The following is a 19,075-nucleotide window of genomic DNA, read 5'->3' as shown; positions in this document are numbered from 1 at the left end:
TTTTTTAAAATGTTTTTGTTGAAGAAAGCTAAGGAATCTTAGAAAGCGAAAGTATCAGTAAAGATTCCTGATAAATAAAATTTTAGAACAGGAATATCGAAATAGAGAGGCTTAACGGCCATGATCCCAGAGACTCAGAAACGAATCTCGGAACCCAAAGGCTTTTGGCAGACATGCGTCCTGTTCCTGCAGTAGGTTACTGGCACTGGGCCACTCCAGATGGCGATAGGTTTCATGTCTTGGCCTGTTCCCCCTGGCGGCTCGGTGACCTCCATCCTCCAGAGGCCACAGGACACTCAGGTTTGGGACTGAAGTGATGAGACACGCGGGGCTTCATGGATGGGGGTGGAACCAGACCTTTCCTCCCCATCCCAATGAGACCCCAAGTCGCCACCTACAAATAGCCTCTCTGGCTCCTGATCAAGCTGATTAATGTTCATGATCCCTGAGACTCAAAAACAAATCTTGAAACCCAGCGGCTTTTGGCAGAAATGCATCTGGACCACATTCAAGGTGGCTACCGCCTCAGAGCTTATTGGAAAGCCAGGTATAAGCCAGCGGTGATGGGGTAACTGAAGTCTCATGGGAAGGGGGGCAGTACCGGCTCATCCTTCATGCCCTACCGAGGTCACGAGTTGCCCTCCACAAGCGGATCTCTGGCATGGCCATGGCTCCAGAGGCAAAAGGACTTAGTCCAGAGCCTGGCTGCTTGCGGAAGAAAAGTGAATGGAACATGTGTTAAACTATGGCACCATGCCTCCCCGGGAGGGAAAGGGTGTTGCTCCCTTACGCCTTCCCCCCTACCCTAGCCCCTGGGAGCAAGGTGGCTGCCACCTCAGAGCTTATTGGAAAGCCAGGTATGAGCTGGCGGTGACGGGGCAACTGCAGTCTCATGGGAAGAGGGGCAGTACTGGCTCATCCTTCATGCCCTACCGAGGTCACGAGTTGCCTCCCACGAGTGGCTCTCTGGCACATAACATAACACCAGATGCACAGAAACCAATCTCCTAATTATCTGGCTCTTTGCAGAAATCCAAAATCATTATGTGATTCTCATAACAAGCTATATAAAACAATGTATTTCACAATGCCTTTTCAGCAATTCTGATTGTTGGTGGGGAAATTCTAAACAATAATGGTTCATCTTTTATCAAAATAATGAATGTAATCAATGTAGAGAAAAGTTAAGTAGAAATCATCTGCCTCACAGCCATTGGGAGGGGTGCGAGGGGAGAATATTGGGGTTCTTGGTGGTGAAAAATGAGTACTGGTGAAGGGAAAGGTGTTTGATCATTGTATGACCGAGACTTATACCTGAAAGCTTTGTAACTTTTCCCACGTAATTCAATAAATAAATATAAGAAGAAAAAAATAAATAAAATTATTTAAAAAAGTAAGGTGGAGTTCATGCCCAGTTCAATCAGCTAATCAGTGGCTGAATCAATAGTAGTACTCCTACATAAAACAAAACAAAACAAAAAACCCCAATAACAACAAAAAAATCTTACTTGATCTATATTTTGAAGTTAGTAGACCAATAAAAATGAAGTCAGAAAAGTTAAAAGATTAGCTAATCTGAAATTTACAGTCATCTGTCAGAAAATCTACCCTTTATCCCCACTATAGTACTTGGGGTGTGTGTGTGTGTGTGTGTGTGTGTGTGTGTGTGTGTTTGTGTGTGTATTTCATGACAGATTTGAAGTATGTTTGATGTGATAAATTTTATTCCTCAGGGTCAGGTAAAATATTGTGTCTTAATTTTCAATTATTTATATTTCATCCTGTCATCTCAGTAGCAGAATTTGAATTGTAAATCACCTAATGTTAGTAGTATCCTATATAAGCCTGCTTTACTAATAAACATACCTACAGTATTATAACTGGTGCTTTGAATCGCAGTTTTGTGATTTGTTTCAGGTGTTTTGTTTTACAATTGTGGTAAAGGACGTTTAGTTAACAGTTGATAGATATCATTGTCTTGTTTCAATATGTTTGTGTTTCTATTTGACGAAATTACATTGTTTTGGGATAAAAAAAAAGTTATTTTAAACTATTCTATGAAATTTGTGGGTGGGAAGGTTGGGTGCTCCGGGTTTAATCCTGCAGTGCTCATGGGAGCATATGTTATACCAAGGATCAGACCTGGATTACTACGCAGGCAAACACTTTTACTTGCTGTATAAACCCCAGTTCTACGGAAATTACAAGAAGAAAGAAATTCCTAGAATTACTTAGTCGAGCTTTTTCCTTTTTTTCCCTTCATATGAGAGCTTCGAGTCCTCAAGAAATTAGATGACTAGAATATTGATTTTTTTATTCACCAGTTTAGAATTACTTAATTTTATATCTGTATAACTTCACTATTAGACTAAGTTTTTTTCTCCAGAAATTATGAATTTAAAAATCCAGTTCAGGGTATGTGGATACCTGTAGAATACAGAACGAACTAGACCATTTCTGATTTTGCTGGCACTCCTTAGAGCAAAGGATTCGCCTTAAATCTTTTGCACTGCTGAAGATGGCATAAAACCCCATGACAATAATCTCTCTCAATGTCAATGGTCTAAATGCACCTATCAAGAGACACAGAGTGGCAAAATGGATCCAGAAACTCAAACCAACATTCTGCTGTCTACAAGAAACTCATCTGAACAATCAGAGCAAACACAGACTCAAAGTTAAAGGATGAAAAACAATCATGCAAGCAAACAGCTCCCTCAAAAAAGCTAGGGTGGCCATACTAGTATCCGACAATATAAATTTCAGGTTGATAAAGATTAGAAGGGACAGCAAAGGCCATTTTCTATTTATCAGGGTATATATACAACAGGAAGAAAACACACTCTTAAAAGTATACACACCTAATGAGGGAACAGCTAAATACTTAAAAAAAATTGCTAACAGATTTTAAGGAGGACATTGGTAGCAACACAATAGTAATTGGAGACTTTGACATCGCCTTATCACCTCTGGATAGATCAACAAGAACAAAACTCAACAAGGATACATTGGCTTTGAAGGAAGAAATAGAAGAGAGAGGGCTAATACCTATACAGGGCTTTGTACCCCAAAAAGAAAGAATACACATTCTTCTCCAGTGCACACAGAACCTTTTCCCAAATAGACCACGTGCTAGGCCACAAAGGTAAAAGGTAAAGGTAAAGGCCCTCCCGTTGTTCATTGATTTGCTCGAGCGGGCCCAGTAACGTCTCCATGGGAGATTTTGTTGTTACTGTGTTTGGCATATCAAATACATCACGGGTGGCTTGCCAGGCTCTGCCGTGCGGGCGAGATACTCTCGGTAGCTTGCCGGGCTCTCCGAGAGGGGCGGAGGAATCGAATTTGGGTCAGCCATGTTGGCTGTGTGCAAGGCAAACGCCCTACCGCTGTGCTATTGCTAGGCCACAAAAGATATCTCAATAGAATCAGGAAGATAGAAGTAGTATCAACAATCTTTTCAGACCATGATGCGTAGAAGCAAATCACACAAAGACTTTGAGAAACAAATCAAACACCTAAAAATTAAACAACTCAATGTTGAAGAATGAGTGGGTCAAGAAAGAAGTCAAAGACAAAATGAAAAGATACCTGAAAACAAATGAGAATGAAGACACGAGCTATCAGGACCTATGGGACACAGCTAAAGCCGTGCTAAGAGGAAAATTTATGGTGTTGCAAGCATTCCTAAGGAAAGGAGAAAGGGCCTACGTAGATAACCTAACCACACAGCTTAAGATCTTAGAAAAAGACAAACAAAAGGAACTCAAAATTGGCTGAAGGAAAGAAATAATACAACTTAGAGCAGAAATTAACAATATGGAAACCCAAAACACAATCCAAATGAGAAAATAAATAAGATTGATAAACCACTAGCAAGACTCACAAAGAAAGAGAGAGGGAACCCTAATAAACCAAATCAGAAATGGAAAAGGGTACAACACAACAGAAACCAATGAAATTCAAAAGATTGTCAGAGACTGCTTTGAGAGTCTGTATGCCACGAAACAAGAGAACCTAGAAGAAATGGATAAATTCCTGGATTCCTATAATCTCCCAAGATTGAACCAGGAAGACTTGGGATACCTGAATAGACCCATTTATATCAAGGAAATTGAAGAGGTAATCAAAAGTCTTCCCAAAAAACAAAAGTCCAGGCCCAGACGGATTCACTAGTGAATTCCTCCAAACATTTAAAGAAGACCTTCTGCCAGTTCTCCTCAAGCTTTTCCAGGAAATTGAAAAAACAGGAACTCTCCCAGTTTCTATGCGGCACATATCCCCCTAATACTAAAAGCAAACAAAGACATCACCAAAAAAGAAAATTATAGGCCAATATCCCTGATGAACACGGATGTGAAGATCCTCAACAAAATATTAGCAAATAGAATCCAAGAGCTCATCAAAAAGATTTATACACCATGACCAAGTGGGATTCATCCCGGGATGCAAGGATGGTTTAACATTCAGAAATAAATCAACATAATCCATCATATCAACAAAAGTAAAGATAAAAACCATATGATCAAATCAATAGATGCAGAGAAATGTTTCAACAAGATCCAGCACCCGTTTATGATGAAAACTCACACGTAAATGGGTTTTGAAGGAACTTTCCTCAAGGTAGTCAAAGCCATCTACAACAAACCCATGGCAAGCATTATCCTCAATGGGGAAAAACTAAGGGGCCTTTTCTCTAAGATCAGGGACAAGACAATGATGCCCACTATCACCACTTCTGTTTTACATAGTACTAGAAGTAATTGCAGTAGCGATTAGGCAAGAAAAACGCATTAAAGGCATCCAGATAGGAAAGGAAGAAATCAAGCTCTCACTATTCGCAGATGATATGATACTATATCTTGAGAATCCTAAATCCTCTACCAAGAAACTTCTAGAAACAATAGACTTGTACAGTAAAGTTTCAGGCTATAAAATCAATGCTCAAAAATCCATGGCCTTCCTATATGCAAATAATGAGAGAGAGGAAAGTGACATGAAAAAAATAATTCCGTTCACAACTGTGCCCCAGAAAATCAAATACCTAGGAAGCAGCCTAACTAAAGAGGTAAAGGACTTCTACAATGAAAACTACAAAACGCTTCTCCATGAAATAAAAGAGTACATGAGGAAATGGAAACATATCTACTGCTCATGGATAGGAAGAATTAACATCATCAAAATGGGAATACTCTTGAAAGCATTATACAGATTCACATGATCCCTGTAAGGTTACCCATGAAATTCTTCAATGAAATAGATCAAGCACTCCTGAAATTTATGTGGAAGAACAAACACCCACAAATAGCTAAAGCAATTCTTGTGAAAAAGATGTGGGGAGGCATTACCCTCCCCAGCCTCAAACTCTACTACAAAGCGGTAATAATTAAAACAGCATGGTCCTGGAACAAGGCCAGGGTTGCAGACCAATGGAACAGGGTGGAATATCCGTACACACAACCCCAAATTTATGAACATCTAATCTTTGATAAGGGATCAAGAAATGTGAAGTTAAATAAGGAAAGCTTCTTCAACAAATGGTGCTGGCATAACTGGACAACCACATGCAAAAAAAAAAATGGGCTTAGACCTCAACCTAATACCAATCACAGAAGTCAGATAAAAATGGATTAAAGATGTCAACGTCAGGTCAAAATCCATAAGGTAAATTGAAGTCAAGGTCGGTAAAACCCTCCACAATATTGAGGCTAATAGTATCTTCAAAGATGACACTCCACTGACCAACCAAGTGGAAACAGAGCAAAACAAATGGGACAATTTTTAAATTAAGAAGCCTCTGCATGTCAAAAGATACAGTGACCAGAATACAGAGACAATTTACAGAATGGGAAAGGATAATTGCCCAATACTCATCTGATAAGGGGTTGATATCAAGGATATAAAAAGCACTGGTTGAATTCTACAAGAAGAAAACATCTAACCCCATCAAAAAATGGGGCAATGAAAAGAACAGAAACTTTGCCAAACAAGAAATCCAAATGGCTAAAAGGCGCGTGAGAAAATGCATTACATCATTAATCATCAGGGAGATGCATATCAAAACAGCATTGAGATATCATCTCACACCTCAGAGACTGGCCCACATCTTAAAGAAGAGAAGCAACTGGCCTTGGTGTTAATGTGGTGATAAAGGGACTCTCTGACACTGCTGGTGGGAATGCCAACTGGTTCAGCCCTTTTGGAACAGTATATTCAAAAAATTAGAAATTGAGTTCCCATTTGACCCAGCAATACCACTCCTGGGAATATATCCCGGAGAGGAAAAAAGTACAGTCAAACTTCTATGTTCGACTGTACAAAAAGTATATCTGCACTTCTATGTTCATTGCTGCACTATTCACAATAGCCAAAATCTGGACAAAACCCGAGTGCTTGAGAACAGATGACTGGTTAAAGAAACTTTGGTGCATCTACACAATGGAGTACTATGTAGCTGTTAGAAAGGATGAAGTCATGAAATTTACATACAAGTGGTACTACATGGAAAGTATCATGCTAAGCAAAATGAGTCAGAAAGAGAGGGACAGACATAGAAGGTTTGCATTCATCTGGGGAACATAAAGTAAGAAAATAGGAGACTAACACTCAAGAATAGCTGAGCTAAGTACCAGGAGGTTTACTCCACGGCTTGGAGACCAGCCATACATGCTAGGGGAAAAGGCAGCTCAGATAGAGAAGGGAGCACCAAGTGAAGGGTGTTGGGAGGATCCGCCCAGGATGGGAGATGCATGCTGAAAGTAGACTATAGACCAAACATGATTGCCACTCAATGCCTCCTTTGCAAACCCCAGCACCGAAAAGGAGAAAGAGAACAAAAGGGAATGCCCTACCACAGGGATGGGGTGGGATGGGGGGATGATGGGGTGGGGGGACTACTGGAAGCATTGGAGGTGGAGAATGGGCACTGGTGGAGGGATGGGTACTTGATCATTGTATAACTGAAACCCAAGCACAAAAATCTGTAAGTCTACAACTGTACCTCATGGTGTTTCACTGATAAAAATTAAAAAAAAAAAATCTTTTGCACTACTATTTAACAGATAGTATGGCAGTAAAGGAAAACATGTTTTTTGTTTACAAATCATGTTACCTTGAGCAAGCTAATTGTACTTTACTTCTATGCGTCAATTGGGAACAATCTATTTCACTGGCCCCTTATGCAAATTAGTTGACCCTACCCTGGTACAAAAGCTGTATCTTAGTACCTGGAAGGATATAATTAGAAATTTACTTTTTCTTTTTCTTTGGGGAAGAGGAGTATCTAGGCCACACCCATCAGTGCTCAGGTCTTAATCCTGGCTCTGCACACAGGGGTCATTCCTGGTGGCACTCAAGGGACCGACAACATGGGATGCTAGAAACTGAACTAGGTCAGTTACTTGCAAGACAAGTGTCCTACCCACTGTACTATTGTTCTGACCCTAAAGGTATTTTATTTTTAATACTAGGTAAGTTCTTTATTTCCTTTTGGAAGCAGTTGATTATTAATTAGAAAATAAAAACCATACTCTTCTCTCTTGCATCTTCGTATACTTTATTGTGTTCACCACTGACTAGATTAGAGCTTTTGTATTGCTCAGGTAAAAAGGATTGTGGAATCATGGTCATGGTGCTCCAGAGCGTTGCTCATTTAACACCCAAAAGCTGGAACCGGAGGACAGATACAGAGGATGGGGGCTTCCCTTAAACATGGGCTGGGCTGGAGTCCAACCTTGATATCCCATGTGGTACACACTAAGCACTGCCAGGAGTGATTCCTGAGTGCAGAGCCAGGGGCCATCCCTGAGCATTGCCAGCTGTGATCCCAAAATAAAACAAAAAAGGAATCATGAACCTCCTTTTTCTCTCTCTTTTTTGAAATGCCTTAAAAAAAATCCATTATAGATCAAGATGTTAGCTCATCTGGGAAGCACAGAAAGGCAGCAGGACGTGATGCAGAAAGGAGAATTACAGGCTGGGTTCCCCTTCTGCTGCGGGGTTCCCTTTTCAGAATCAGCTACTCTGCTGACAGGCTGGGGCAAACAGAATAGCCTTTGCCTTTTCTACCCTTATCCCTCTGGCTGGGAATTACTTGGCATTTCTTTGACATTCTTGTTGTGTGTGTTTGTTTCTGCTTGCCTCCGTGGGAACCTATTTGAAGAGCAACAGATTTATTGTCAAGCATGTTGGATTGTCCATTTTAGAACACATTTCATTGTTTGGAAATGGAGCCATCCAGAGAGGGCTGCCCCTCTCCTGTGAAACTGGAATCTTACTTGGGCGGGGGGGGTTCTGTCATCCTTCTCTGCCCATTTAATGCTCCTGTGGCAGGGTCGGGTGGAATGGGGACACGGCCATGTGGGACCTTAAATTTGATCTTGTCAACTCTGCTGACCAATGGCCCAAATCTCAGGACTTCTTGACCCAGTGTGCCCTACTTTATTCTGGTTCCTGCTGTTGCTGTACCCTTTCTTCTCCCTGCCTCTCCTTGATTCACAGCTCTTTATGCTGAACTGACAATCCGGGAATAACTGTTGGGGTGAATGGTGGAGGACAGGGGACTGGCAGAACTATGAACAGAAGGTGCCCCAGGCCTGGGTATCTGTAGTGATCTCCAGGCTTCTCTGGTGTAGAACAAACATGGGAAGGAGGAGTGGCTGAGGGCCAGCCTTATTCAATTTGTCTTCATATCTAAGAGAAAACATTGTCCCCATATTATATGGCATTTGAGTTAGAAAAGGGATATAGCAGAGTATATTGTTAGGATCTGTGTGCTGAATTGTGCCTCCCCTAAACCCACCCTGCTCCTCCTCCAATGAGATATGAATCTCCAACATCTGGCACCCGTAAAAGTGACTTTGGAGGGTACAGTTAAATGAAAATGAGGTCATAGTGGAGGAGTGGAGTAGGATGGGCTCTAAATCCATTGACCCATCCATCCATAAGGGGAAAACATGAAGACACAGACACACAGAGCAATGGCCACAGGAAGGTAGGAATAGAGGCAGAGTGTAACCCACAAACACAATAGCAGCCAAACTTCAAACAGCCCCCAGAAGTAGGAAGAAAGCATCGCAGAGTTTCTCAGAATATCTGGAAGACTGGCACCTTGATGCAGGTTTCTGGGCTTCATAAATTCTCTTGTTTTAGGCCAAGCTACATAGTGCTTCACATGGCAGCCCCCCAAAACCGACACACAAAGTGGACAGTATTTTACAAGAGGGGATACTTTTTGGAAACACATTATTGACAGTGAAGTGGAGAAAGAACTTGCCATAATGAGACAACAGCCCAATCCCCTGTGGTCTGCCAACGCTCTCACTAACCTTGAATCAAGAGAAAAATAGAGTGGATTCTTGATTTAAAAATATATATATATTGCAAGTTTCTTTCCAAATCCTTCTGTGTGTGATTTTCCTTGGTCCTCTGAGAGTAAAAAGTTGATTTCTATTTGCTTCCTCAGTGGAGCAAACTGAATCAAGACGGTCTCTACAGGGCATAGATTTAGAAGTGATATAAAGGCAGGTGACCTTCTCCTAGTCTGGCTGCCATATTTGCCTCTGATTAAATGCTCCAGGGAAAGCTGGAAGCATTACCTGACTCGGTGCTAGGTTAGCAGGTTCATTCAGTTCATGAAGAACCCTGGAATATGAAAGGAAATGTATATTCTGGGCTAAATTAAAGTAAGTCATTTTTTCATGACAGGGTATCAGGGTTTTCAAGGTATTGGCGTATATATGTATGTATAAATATATATATATATATACATGAACTATATATATTTATATATTTCATGACAGATAGAAAGAAAAATAGAAGAGAATTCAAACACATTTTAGCCGTAGAACATTTATGGCTGCAATTTTCTGAAACTGGATTTCCATGGACTAATTTTGAGGTATAAGCGTTTTACTGATGTTTCAGTGAGTGAGTCTGAAATGAATTAGTTCCTACTTATCATCTTTATGGCTTATTTAATTTTCCTCTATTTTAATCCCCATCCCTTTAAAGAATCTCTAACTGCAACCCCCATACAACTATATATATATATGTATATATATATATATTAGATTATAGTCTCAGATGTCCTCTCTAGTGTAGGAGAAATGCAATATTTTATTCTAGTTTCAGTGGGTTATTACTGCCATTTCACAGAAGATTAAATTTGTTTTTACATTTTTACTGTTTATATGAAGCTTTTTTTATTGACATGAACAGTAAGAAGTAGTTTATAAATGTGAAGTTTTCATGAGGCTTAACCTAATGCACTAATAATATTAAAGAGCCTTTACACTTATTAAGATACTCTATTTATCAAAAGAGGTTTAGCAACTTGAAGAATTTGACTTTAATTCCCTCATAAGTAGACTGGATAGTTGGCAAGGGAGATCACTTAGGCTTGTAAATGATTGCAAGTTGACTGAGACTGACAATATTAAGCAGCACCAGACAGGAGTGGAAAATGACACTACCAGTTTGACAGATTCACGTGCACTGGATTAAATCCACTGCAATCAGAGTACAGGCACGACTTTGTTTGTAAAATAGAGTAATTAACTCGAAAAAATGCAGCAGGAGTAAAAACATTTTTGAGAACTGGGCCACAAGATGAGGAGTTTTAAAGCCACAGTGAGTCACAATTTTAGGCTCTTCCAGAGCTACCCAAATCTGATACCCAGTGTCACTCATTCCCAGTGGCCATCTGGATCTCATCATGTAGATTTTGGCTGCCACGCTAAATGACTCTTGGCACTAGATGAATGATTCCATTCTATTGTGGAATATGAATTTTAGGTACTGAGATAGATATTACTTTCTTAAGTAATATAATTATACTCTTCTTAACCTTCCACACGATGTTCGCCTTTACAAACCTAATTAAAGATGAAGGAAAACCAGAAAAATCTCTCTACTCTTTTTTTCTATAATTCATACCTGATATTGTTCAAGTTAACAGAAAATCCAAGAAACATTTCTGGCTGAAGATAATGCCATCCTCTGCATAACTTGGCAGTTTATAAGTTCCTTAATAAGTGGGCAGAGAGATCGAAGAGCTGTGCTTGTTAGTCAACCCAGATTTGATGCCCAACATTCCATATGGACCCTCCCAATCAGTACCACCAGGAGTGACCTTTGAGCAAAGAACCAGGAATAAAGGAATAAGCCTTAATACCATGAGCACTAGGTGTATGTATGTATATATAATATATATATATAATATATATATATAATATATATATTATATACCGGCAGAGCCTGGCAAGCTACCCGTGATGTATTCGATATGCCAAACACAGTAACAACAAAAGTCTCCAATGGAGACATTACTGGACCCGCTTGAGCAAATTGATCAACAATGGGAGGACAGTGACATATAATATACATATTTCTATTCCTTAATAAGGGCCCAGGAGTAGCATGTTTTACATCTTTTACAGGTGAAACTAATATAAAGGTAAAGGTAAAGGCCCTCCCGTTGATTGTCGATTTGCTCGAGCGGGCCCAGTAACGTCTCCATTGGAGACTTTGTTGTTACTCTGTCTGGCATATCGAATACTCTCGGTAGCTTGCCGGGCTCCCCGAATGGGGCGGAGGAATCGAACTCGGGTCGGCCATGTTGGCTGCGTGTAAGGCGAAACTAATATACAACCAATTAAAGTATTTGTGGGCTTCATGAAACAAGACTTAATGAATTTCATGACCATAACAATATAGCAGTTCTGTGTTGATTTTGTGAATATTAAAAGTTGAGAAATTTCTGTGAACATCAATGAATGTGACTCAGTCTTTTGATTATTGCACCAAATTTTTTAAAAAATTTTTATTAGTGAGACACCATGAGGTACAGTTGTAGACTTACAAATTTTGTGATTGGGTTTTCAATTATACAATGATCAAATACCCATCCCTCCACCAGTGCCCATTTCCCACCACCACGGATCCCAGTATCCCTTCTGCCTCCCATCCACCCCATTCCACCCTGCCTCTGTGACAGGACATTCCCCTCTGTTCTCTCTCTCCTTTTGGGTGTTGTTGAACCAATTTTTTTATTAAATGGATATTTATCTGTTTTCATATTCAATCTTATTATTTAAATGAATTTTAAAATGTTCATTAAAATATTGTTATAAATCATAAATATAGGATCAATAGCAGTAGTTTCATGTAAGATACATGTCTCAAAGTTTATGATTTTATGTGTTATATAATACAGTTAAGTGAGAATAATATTTTGCTGTTCTTTTTTCTCTTAGATATGTACATGCTAGATATTTTTTAAGATTTAACTTTCTGGCCTTTGCTGTCTGGTTTATTATATATTAATTTTTCTAAAGGGTGGTGTTTTGGGAATGATTGATCAAGATAGTAATTGAAGCAGAAATCACATACTCCACTATCCTAGGTGTTGTAATCGTCTTCCCTTCCCACTATGTTATACATGTTTTTGAATTAATAGAAGCTCAATTTTAATCTATTGTCCTGTGAGGTTAAGATTTCAAATTTGCTAACCCCCTTTTGAGTGAAGAAGTTTCATTTCTAAATCAAGCTAAGCTAATCACATTTGGGTTGGAGCAATAGCACAGCGGGTGAGGCTTGAACCCGGATTAGCCTCTGACCTGGCTGCACGCAGCTGACCTGGGTTCGATTCCTCTGCCCCTCTTGGAGAGCCGGCAAGCTACTGAGAGTATCTCCCCTGCACAGCAAAGCCTGACAAGCTCCCTGTGACTTATTCGATATGCCAAAAACAGTAACAACAAGTCTCACAATTTGTTGAGACGTTACTGGTGTCCGCTCGAGCAAATCAATGAACAGGGAGGACAGTGCTACGGTGCTACAATCATTTAATTACAACGTGGTTTATTTGAAGGAAATGTTACTGTTTGCAACTCAATTTGATGAAGCAGGGGAGCCTAGAAGCTGCCCCAGTTCTGCTCTGGAAATAGCTCTGGGTGGGCGAGTGCTAGGTACTCTCAGTGGGTTGCAGGGTCCATGCACAGGTGGACCAGCCCCTGGTTGTTCTGTCCTCAGGGGGAACGTTTGAGGAGCGTGAGGAGAGGCCAAGACAGTTCAATTTGCATCATATTTCACAGCGATGTATTTGAGACCAACTATTCATTTTAGTTTAAGAGGGTCTCCTGGGTCCAGACAGCTTTTATCTCTTCATCCTTTTGGAATATTTGCTTCTCAGTGTCTTTGTGAATATGTGTTTGAAGATCCTTCATGCCAGTTGCTCCCACTTTTGATTACCCAGGATCATTATAATATTAACCAACATTACGGGGATTTCTCTGTCAGCCTGGCTCACTCTCAATACATAGATAATGAATTATCCACATGCAGGGCCCAATCACTCCAAGTGCTTTTTCTCCATGACTATAGTGATTTCCTTTGGAAAACAATCTGAGTCTAACTGGATGTTCTATTCCCAGGCCACGGAAAGTGTGATTGTGGCAAGTGCAAATGTGACGCAGGTTGGTCTGGGAACGTTTGCCAGTACCCAACGCACTGTGACCTGACAAAGAAAAAAAGTAACCAAATGTGCAAGAATTATCAAGATATCATCTGCTCTAATGCAGGTAAGAATTTTCTCCTATCAAAATTTTCGAGGGCAATTATCAAGTTTTGGTTTTTAATGAAAATAGGTGGGTGCCAAGTAGTATTGAACCACTCATTGAGACTACTTTGGAGTGTCTTTTTTAGAAACAAACTTTAGATAAATCAATAGGGAAAATAACTCATCTTGCTAAGATTGGCAAGTTTGGTATTCTCCAGCTGTTTCAATATCTTCCTCCATGCAAGACACTAATTCACTGGAAACAAGGCCACAACAGCACTTTATGTAAATTGTACACCATGATTTTTTGAAGGCTGTAATAAGTCTTTTAAAGGGGATTGAAATAAAATGCAACTCGATCAAGGGTGCTTTGAATTTATACCTTAGAATTCAATGTAACCAAACTTTTAAAATTTGATAGAAAGTTCAGATGCACTCAATATGATTGTAGTGACAGCAAATAATTCATTGACCAAAATATTTAGAAGTCATTTAGAGATGTTTCTTAGAAGTGTACAGAGAAGCTTTTAAATTAATTACTTAAACCATAGAAAAGAAAACAGCTGTGGTTTAGGTTTTCAAAGGCATATAGCCAGAGTTACTATAATTAAATACCCTTTAAAGGGTGTCTGGAGTCTCAAAGTAAGCTTTTTTTTTCCTGATCTCAGTTGAATGAGACAAAGCTCTTGTTTTAGAACTGATTCAATTGCTTACCAAGATGGTCTGGATTTGTGGTGGGTTTTTAAAGCTCTCAGAGCAATTCTTATGTAGAAATTGAGGAATTAGCAAGCAATTCAACAACACAAAGGTGAGGATAGGAAAGGCATTAGTCACACAGCTCACAAGTCTGAAATAGTCCTTAAATCTGGGCTACATCCTTGGTCTTTGTCATCATTGCTAGAGTAGATTAAATTCCGAAGAAAGTTGTGTAAACTCAGGAGAAATTTCCGCTTACCCTCTGGGGTCTTTGCAGGGACTAGTGGAGCAATCTAACAGAGGCAGGACAGATTAGTTTAGGGAGAGCAAATTCAATTGCTTACAAATACAGACCATACTAGACTGTATGGGTCTATAGTAAATGGGGCTTAAATGAGAGTTTTATCAGAAAAAGGATAAGGACTGGGGGCTTCAAGGAGAGAAGAGAGAAATCCATGTGGGCAAAGATCCAGATAGTAATAACATATTTGCTCTCATATGCTCATTTCTGATGTAAAGCCTTGACAAAAAGAAAGCAGAATCAAGGTGATGCTCCCAACTTCCACTCTTCTACCTGGTTTAGGAAATAGTAGTTTTCTACCAGTAAAAGTGTGTGGATTCACTTTATCTCAGAATGATATGATGTAGGCAGGTAGATAGGGAAAGGCCCTTGGCAATGAAGCTTGATTAAGGGGGAAGAAGAATTCTAGGAATGACCCACCTTGCGGATACAGAAAACAAAGACATGATAAGACCAGCTGCAGACCCTGAGGATATAGACCTCCTCTCCATGAAGTTCCTCTTTTTGGACCTCCCTAGTAACCTCCTTAGCAACGGACTTTTACCTGGAAAGAAGCTTCACGTGGGGGCAGGCTGGAGAAACCCTAGAAAGGCCACCTTGAACAAAGGAAGAGCGCGCATAAGCTGCCTGAGCCCATGTGCTGCTTGCACCCACGTGGCCGAGCACATGTGGTGCCTGAGCACGTGTCGCCCGCATCTCCCCTCTTGAGATGTGTACTTTCGTGCTTTCATGTCTAATGCTAGGATGTGTGTAGAGGCTCTCTCTCCGCCCTTGGAGAAGCCCGTGTTCTCTCTTGAGTATGTTACTCTCTTACTCTCTCTCCCTCCATACCTAAAAATCCTCCAAATAAAATCTAATTACTTCACTGCTTGTCTACTCCTGAAATTCCTTTCTGCAGATGAGACAAGAACCCAGTAACCCTGGGTCCCGGGTGGCAGAGGCGAGTGGGGAGAAAGTGACCGTCTTTCTCCTCCCCACTTCACATAAGTCACCAGTGGGGCCCACCGACATCAAATCCACATGCCAAAGAAGACCTGGTCTGGATGCCTTCAGAGGCTCATCTTTCCATGATTTGCTAACCCCAAACAGGAATCTACACAATATTCCAAAGAAGGTGGAGGTGCCTGGGTAGTAGACCCTGAGAAATGGCTCTGGGCTTCTGGGTAGCCCCCTCACTTCCTCTCATTACTGGAAACTTCTTAATAGGTTTCAAACTTCTTTCAGTAATAAAACTTGAACTCTATTGTGTTTCTTTGTTTTGTATCAACTGGTTGCTTTGCAATTGAAATCCATTACCCCCCCCCCCACACACACACACACACACGCACACACCCTTCCACCCCCTGTTTTAGGGCTTCTTCTGGCTCCTGGCATTTCTTGGTGGGGGTGGTGGGTAGAACCCATGGTTCCTGCTTTTCCCTAGATCTTCTGCTGTAAATCATGTGCTCAAATCTTTGAGCTATGTCTTCAGCACCCCAAGGTTTATTTGTTGTTGTTGTTGTTTTTTAACAGTGTTGTTTTTAAAATAAGTCGAAGAGTTAGTCTAGGAATTTAAAAGCATTTGAACATTATGGAATAGAAACATGTGAATCATTATATTAGCATATTTTAAGGGAAAATGCATGGTATTATTTCAATAGAAAATAAAATGTACCTAATAAGATATGAAACACATTTCTACATTTCTGTGATCGATGTAGCTCTGTTCTTTTTTTTTTTCTCCTCTCATCAATGGACCCAAATGGACTTTATAGTATTTTCCCACTGCTTTTAGGATCCCCCCTAGTTAGAGGTACGGTGTGTTTGTCATCTCTCTTTGTTCTGAAGCCCTGTATATGAAATAAGTGGATTGAACTTTTTGAATAATCTGCCCCAAACTTTCATTTACTTTTAAATAGAATGCTACTTCTTCCTTTGGAATTTGTCTGAAGTGATCTCTTGATTAGACTCATGTTCTATATCCTTAGCTTAATTTTGATCACCTGGTTAACATGTTGCCTGGTGTCTCGGCTCTAGAGTGATTTGTTTTGTCTTCAAAACAAGTGTTCCATCATGGGATAAATCAATCAAAATTACTCCAGATTTACAGACGTTATCAATCCAGTGTTTAGACTAAGATTAAAATAATTTCCAAACCCAAACATTCCCTCCACACTTACCAGTTGTCACTCAGCACTGCAGCAATGAGGATCTTCCCTCATCTGTTAATATTTTATTTAGTTAGTAATTTATTAGCATCCTAGCATTACAATTCCTATTTTTCCAGTGGTTTCTTCTTATAGTGAATTGTGCTGATTCTCAGATCATTTGTAATCAGAATACTGAAATCCCTTTATACCATTCTCTCTGTCCCTGTTTCATGTTCCCATCATTTTTTTGCTTGGTTTATTTGAGCAATTCTTTACCTTCTGACATTGCAAAATATCACAAAATAATTCTCTGTCACAGCCTTACAATCAACCGTTTCTTCAAAAATTCTTCTTTCTTTTAGGAAAGATGGTATCAGAGTAAAAATTGGAGCTGTGACGAAATGTTTATTTTCATTAGAATCTATTTTGCTTCTCATTACTTATTATGAATAAGATAATATACTCAGGTATATGTAGATATACATAAAAATTCACATCTGTGTCTTTACATGCATATATGCTTGCATGTAGTTAAGAAATCAGTAAGAAAAAGAAATCATCAGGTTTTACATCTTCTATCCATACTCTCTATGATTATTTCTGTTTTCCTCTTCCACATTTGCCTGGGGCTGGAGCGATAGCACTGTGGTAGGGCATTTGCCTTGCACGCAGCCAACATGGCCGATCCGAGTTCAATTCCTCCGCCCCTCTTGGAGAGCCCGGCAAGCTACCGAGAGTATCTCGCCCGCACGGCAGAGCCTGGCAAGCTCCCCGTAACGTATTCGATATGCCAAACACAGTAACAACAAAGTCTCCAATAAAGACGTTACTGGGCCCGCTCGAGCAAATCGATGGACAACAGGAGGGCCTTTACCTTTACCTTTACATTTGCCTGGGAAGAGGACAAGAGAATCCTGGATTTCAGCATCATCGATGTACTTAACTCATTTATTCATGCTAAATCTAAATTATTTCAAACCACTTTACAAGTAAAATCTTTTAAAGGGAAGAAAAGAAAAATTCCCCAGAATTTAGTTGCAATTAATTTCACCCCAGCTTTGCCCAAGATTGGGGTTTGTTGTAAAATTCTATGTTCAGAAATTACTTTGATTTCTTTCTCCTTATCTCCTGCTTAGTGTAGTTATGATCTGCATCTGAAATACTATAACATTGCAGATTGTTTTTAATTTTAGGGTTCCCTTTCACCCCCAGCTTCCTTGATTTAATTTTATTTTGTAATATGTAGAACATTACTTTGCTTCCAAAAGTTGAAATTATGCAAAAAGAGCTTTTTCAGGGAAACATTCTACTTTTTCTTGAATTCTCCATCAGCTTCCTTCCCACCTTGTAGGTGATTTCATTGAATCCTGCTTTATCTTACTTTATGTGATTTATTATTTCTTTGGAATATATATATGTGGCATTCTTTATTTTTTTTTGACGAATGTAGCTTCCTAAAAATGTCTTTTATACTCTTTGCCACTCAACATTAAATTGTGCAATTCAATTCCGTAAGAGCTGATGAAAACTTCTAAATTATTTTTTCAGATGGATACTACTCATTTTATTCGTACAACTTTATGTCTTCAATCTAGTATGCTTGGGCAATTCAGCTATTTCCAGTTGAAAATTTACAAATCACTATTCACAGAAAGTAGGGCTTTTCACATTTACAGAGGTGTGTCATTTGGCTTAATTATTAGTAGTGAGATTGCTAGGCCCAAAGGGGAATTTATACTCTGTGCTAGAGTTAATCTTTTTTTTCTCCTACATTCTTCTCAGTAATGAAGCCTTGCAAGTTGACTTTGAGAATCTCATTTTCACCTCTTCTTTTAAATCTGTTTCTGCCAGTCCAGCCTAGTGTAAGACCATTCATTTGTCCCAAGTTACTTTAGTCAGTGAGTTCTTTCTACTGACGTTTGGCCATCATAATATGAAGTAATTTGCTAGAGTTGTGGGAAGCAGAAGGGGAGAAGAGAGGTAAGGACCGGGATGGCACATTGACTGAATGGGCAGGTGAAACGCAACTGGGGACTGAGAAATTCCAGAGTCTGACTTCAGAAAATGAACAGGCTAGCGGGCTGTAGGGTGGTGTTCCTATAGGATACCCTCTCAGGAAGTGATGCCTGTATTGGGCAGAATGAAAAGTCAGAGCTAAAATAATCTAGCATACAACAGAAGACACATTCTTAAGACTAAGTTAACTGGCAACCAAGAGAGGCAGAATTGACATGGTGGAAGCACAGGAGTCTGGCACTTTTGTCTGTACTACATTTGCACTCTCTCGGAACCCAGTGATTTCTCCTTGGTGAGTGAGACAGGAAGTCTGAGTTGGTGCAAACTTCTCACACAGCCAGGAATGGTTCAGATGTGTGGATGGGAATGAGCTGGCTGTGG

At 39.9% G+C, this 19,075-nt stretch overlaps 1 protein-coding gene across 1 annotated transcript in view; it reads left to right on the top strand.

Moving 5' to 3' along the window:
* The window catches only part of ITGBL1 (integrin subunit beta like 1), a 266,652-nt gene that overhangs the window by 101,934 nt on the left and 145,643 nt on the right, over nucleotides 1–19,075 (top strand). Inside the window, exon 3 of the mRNA XM_056109966.1 lies at nucleotides 13,428–13,574. Within this exon, the coding sequence (XP_055965941.1) occupies nucleotides 13,428–13,574 (147 nt within the window). The remainder of the gene's footprint in view (nucleotides 1–13,427; nucleotides 13,575–19,075) is intronic.

This window comes from Sorex fumeus, unplaced genomic scaffold (assembly GCF_029834395.1).
Source record: "Sorex fumeus unplaced genomic scaffold, SorFum_2.1 ptg000008l, whole genome shotgun sequence".
Lineage (NCBI taxonomy): Eukaryota > Metazoa > Chordata > Mammalia > Eulipotyphla > Soricidae > Sorex > Sorex fumeus.
Note: the sequence above shows the minus strand (reverse complement) of the source record. Positions and strands in the feature narration are given on the sequence as shown.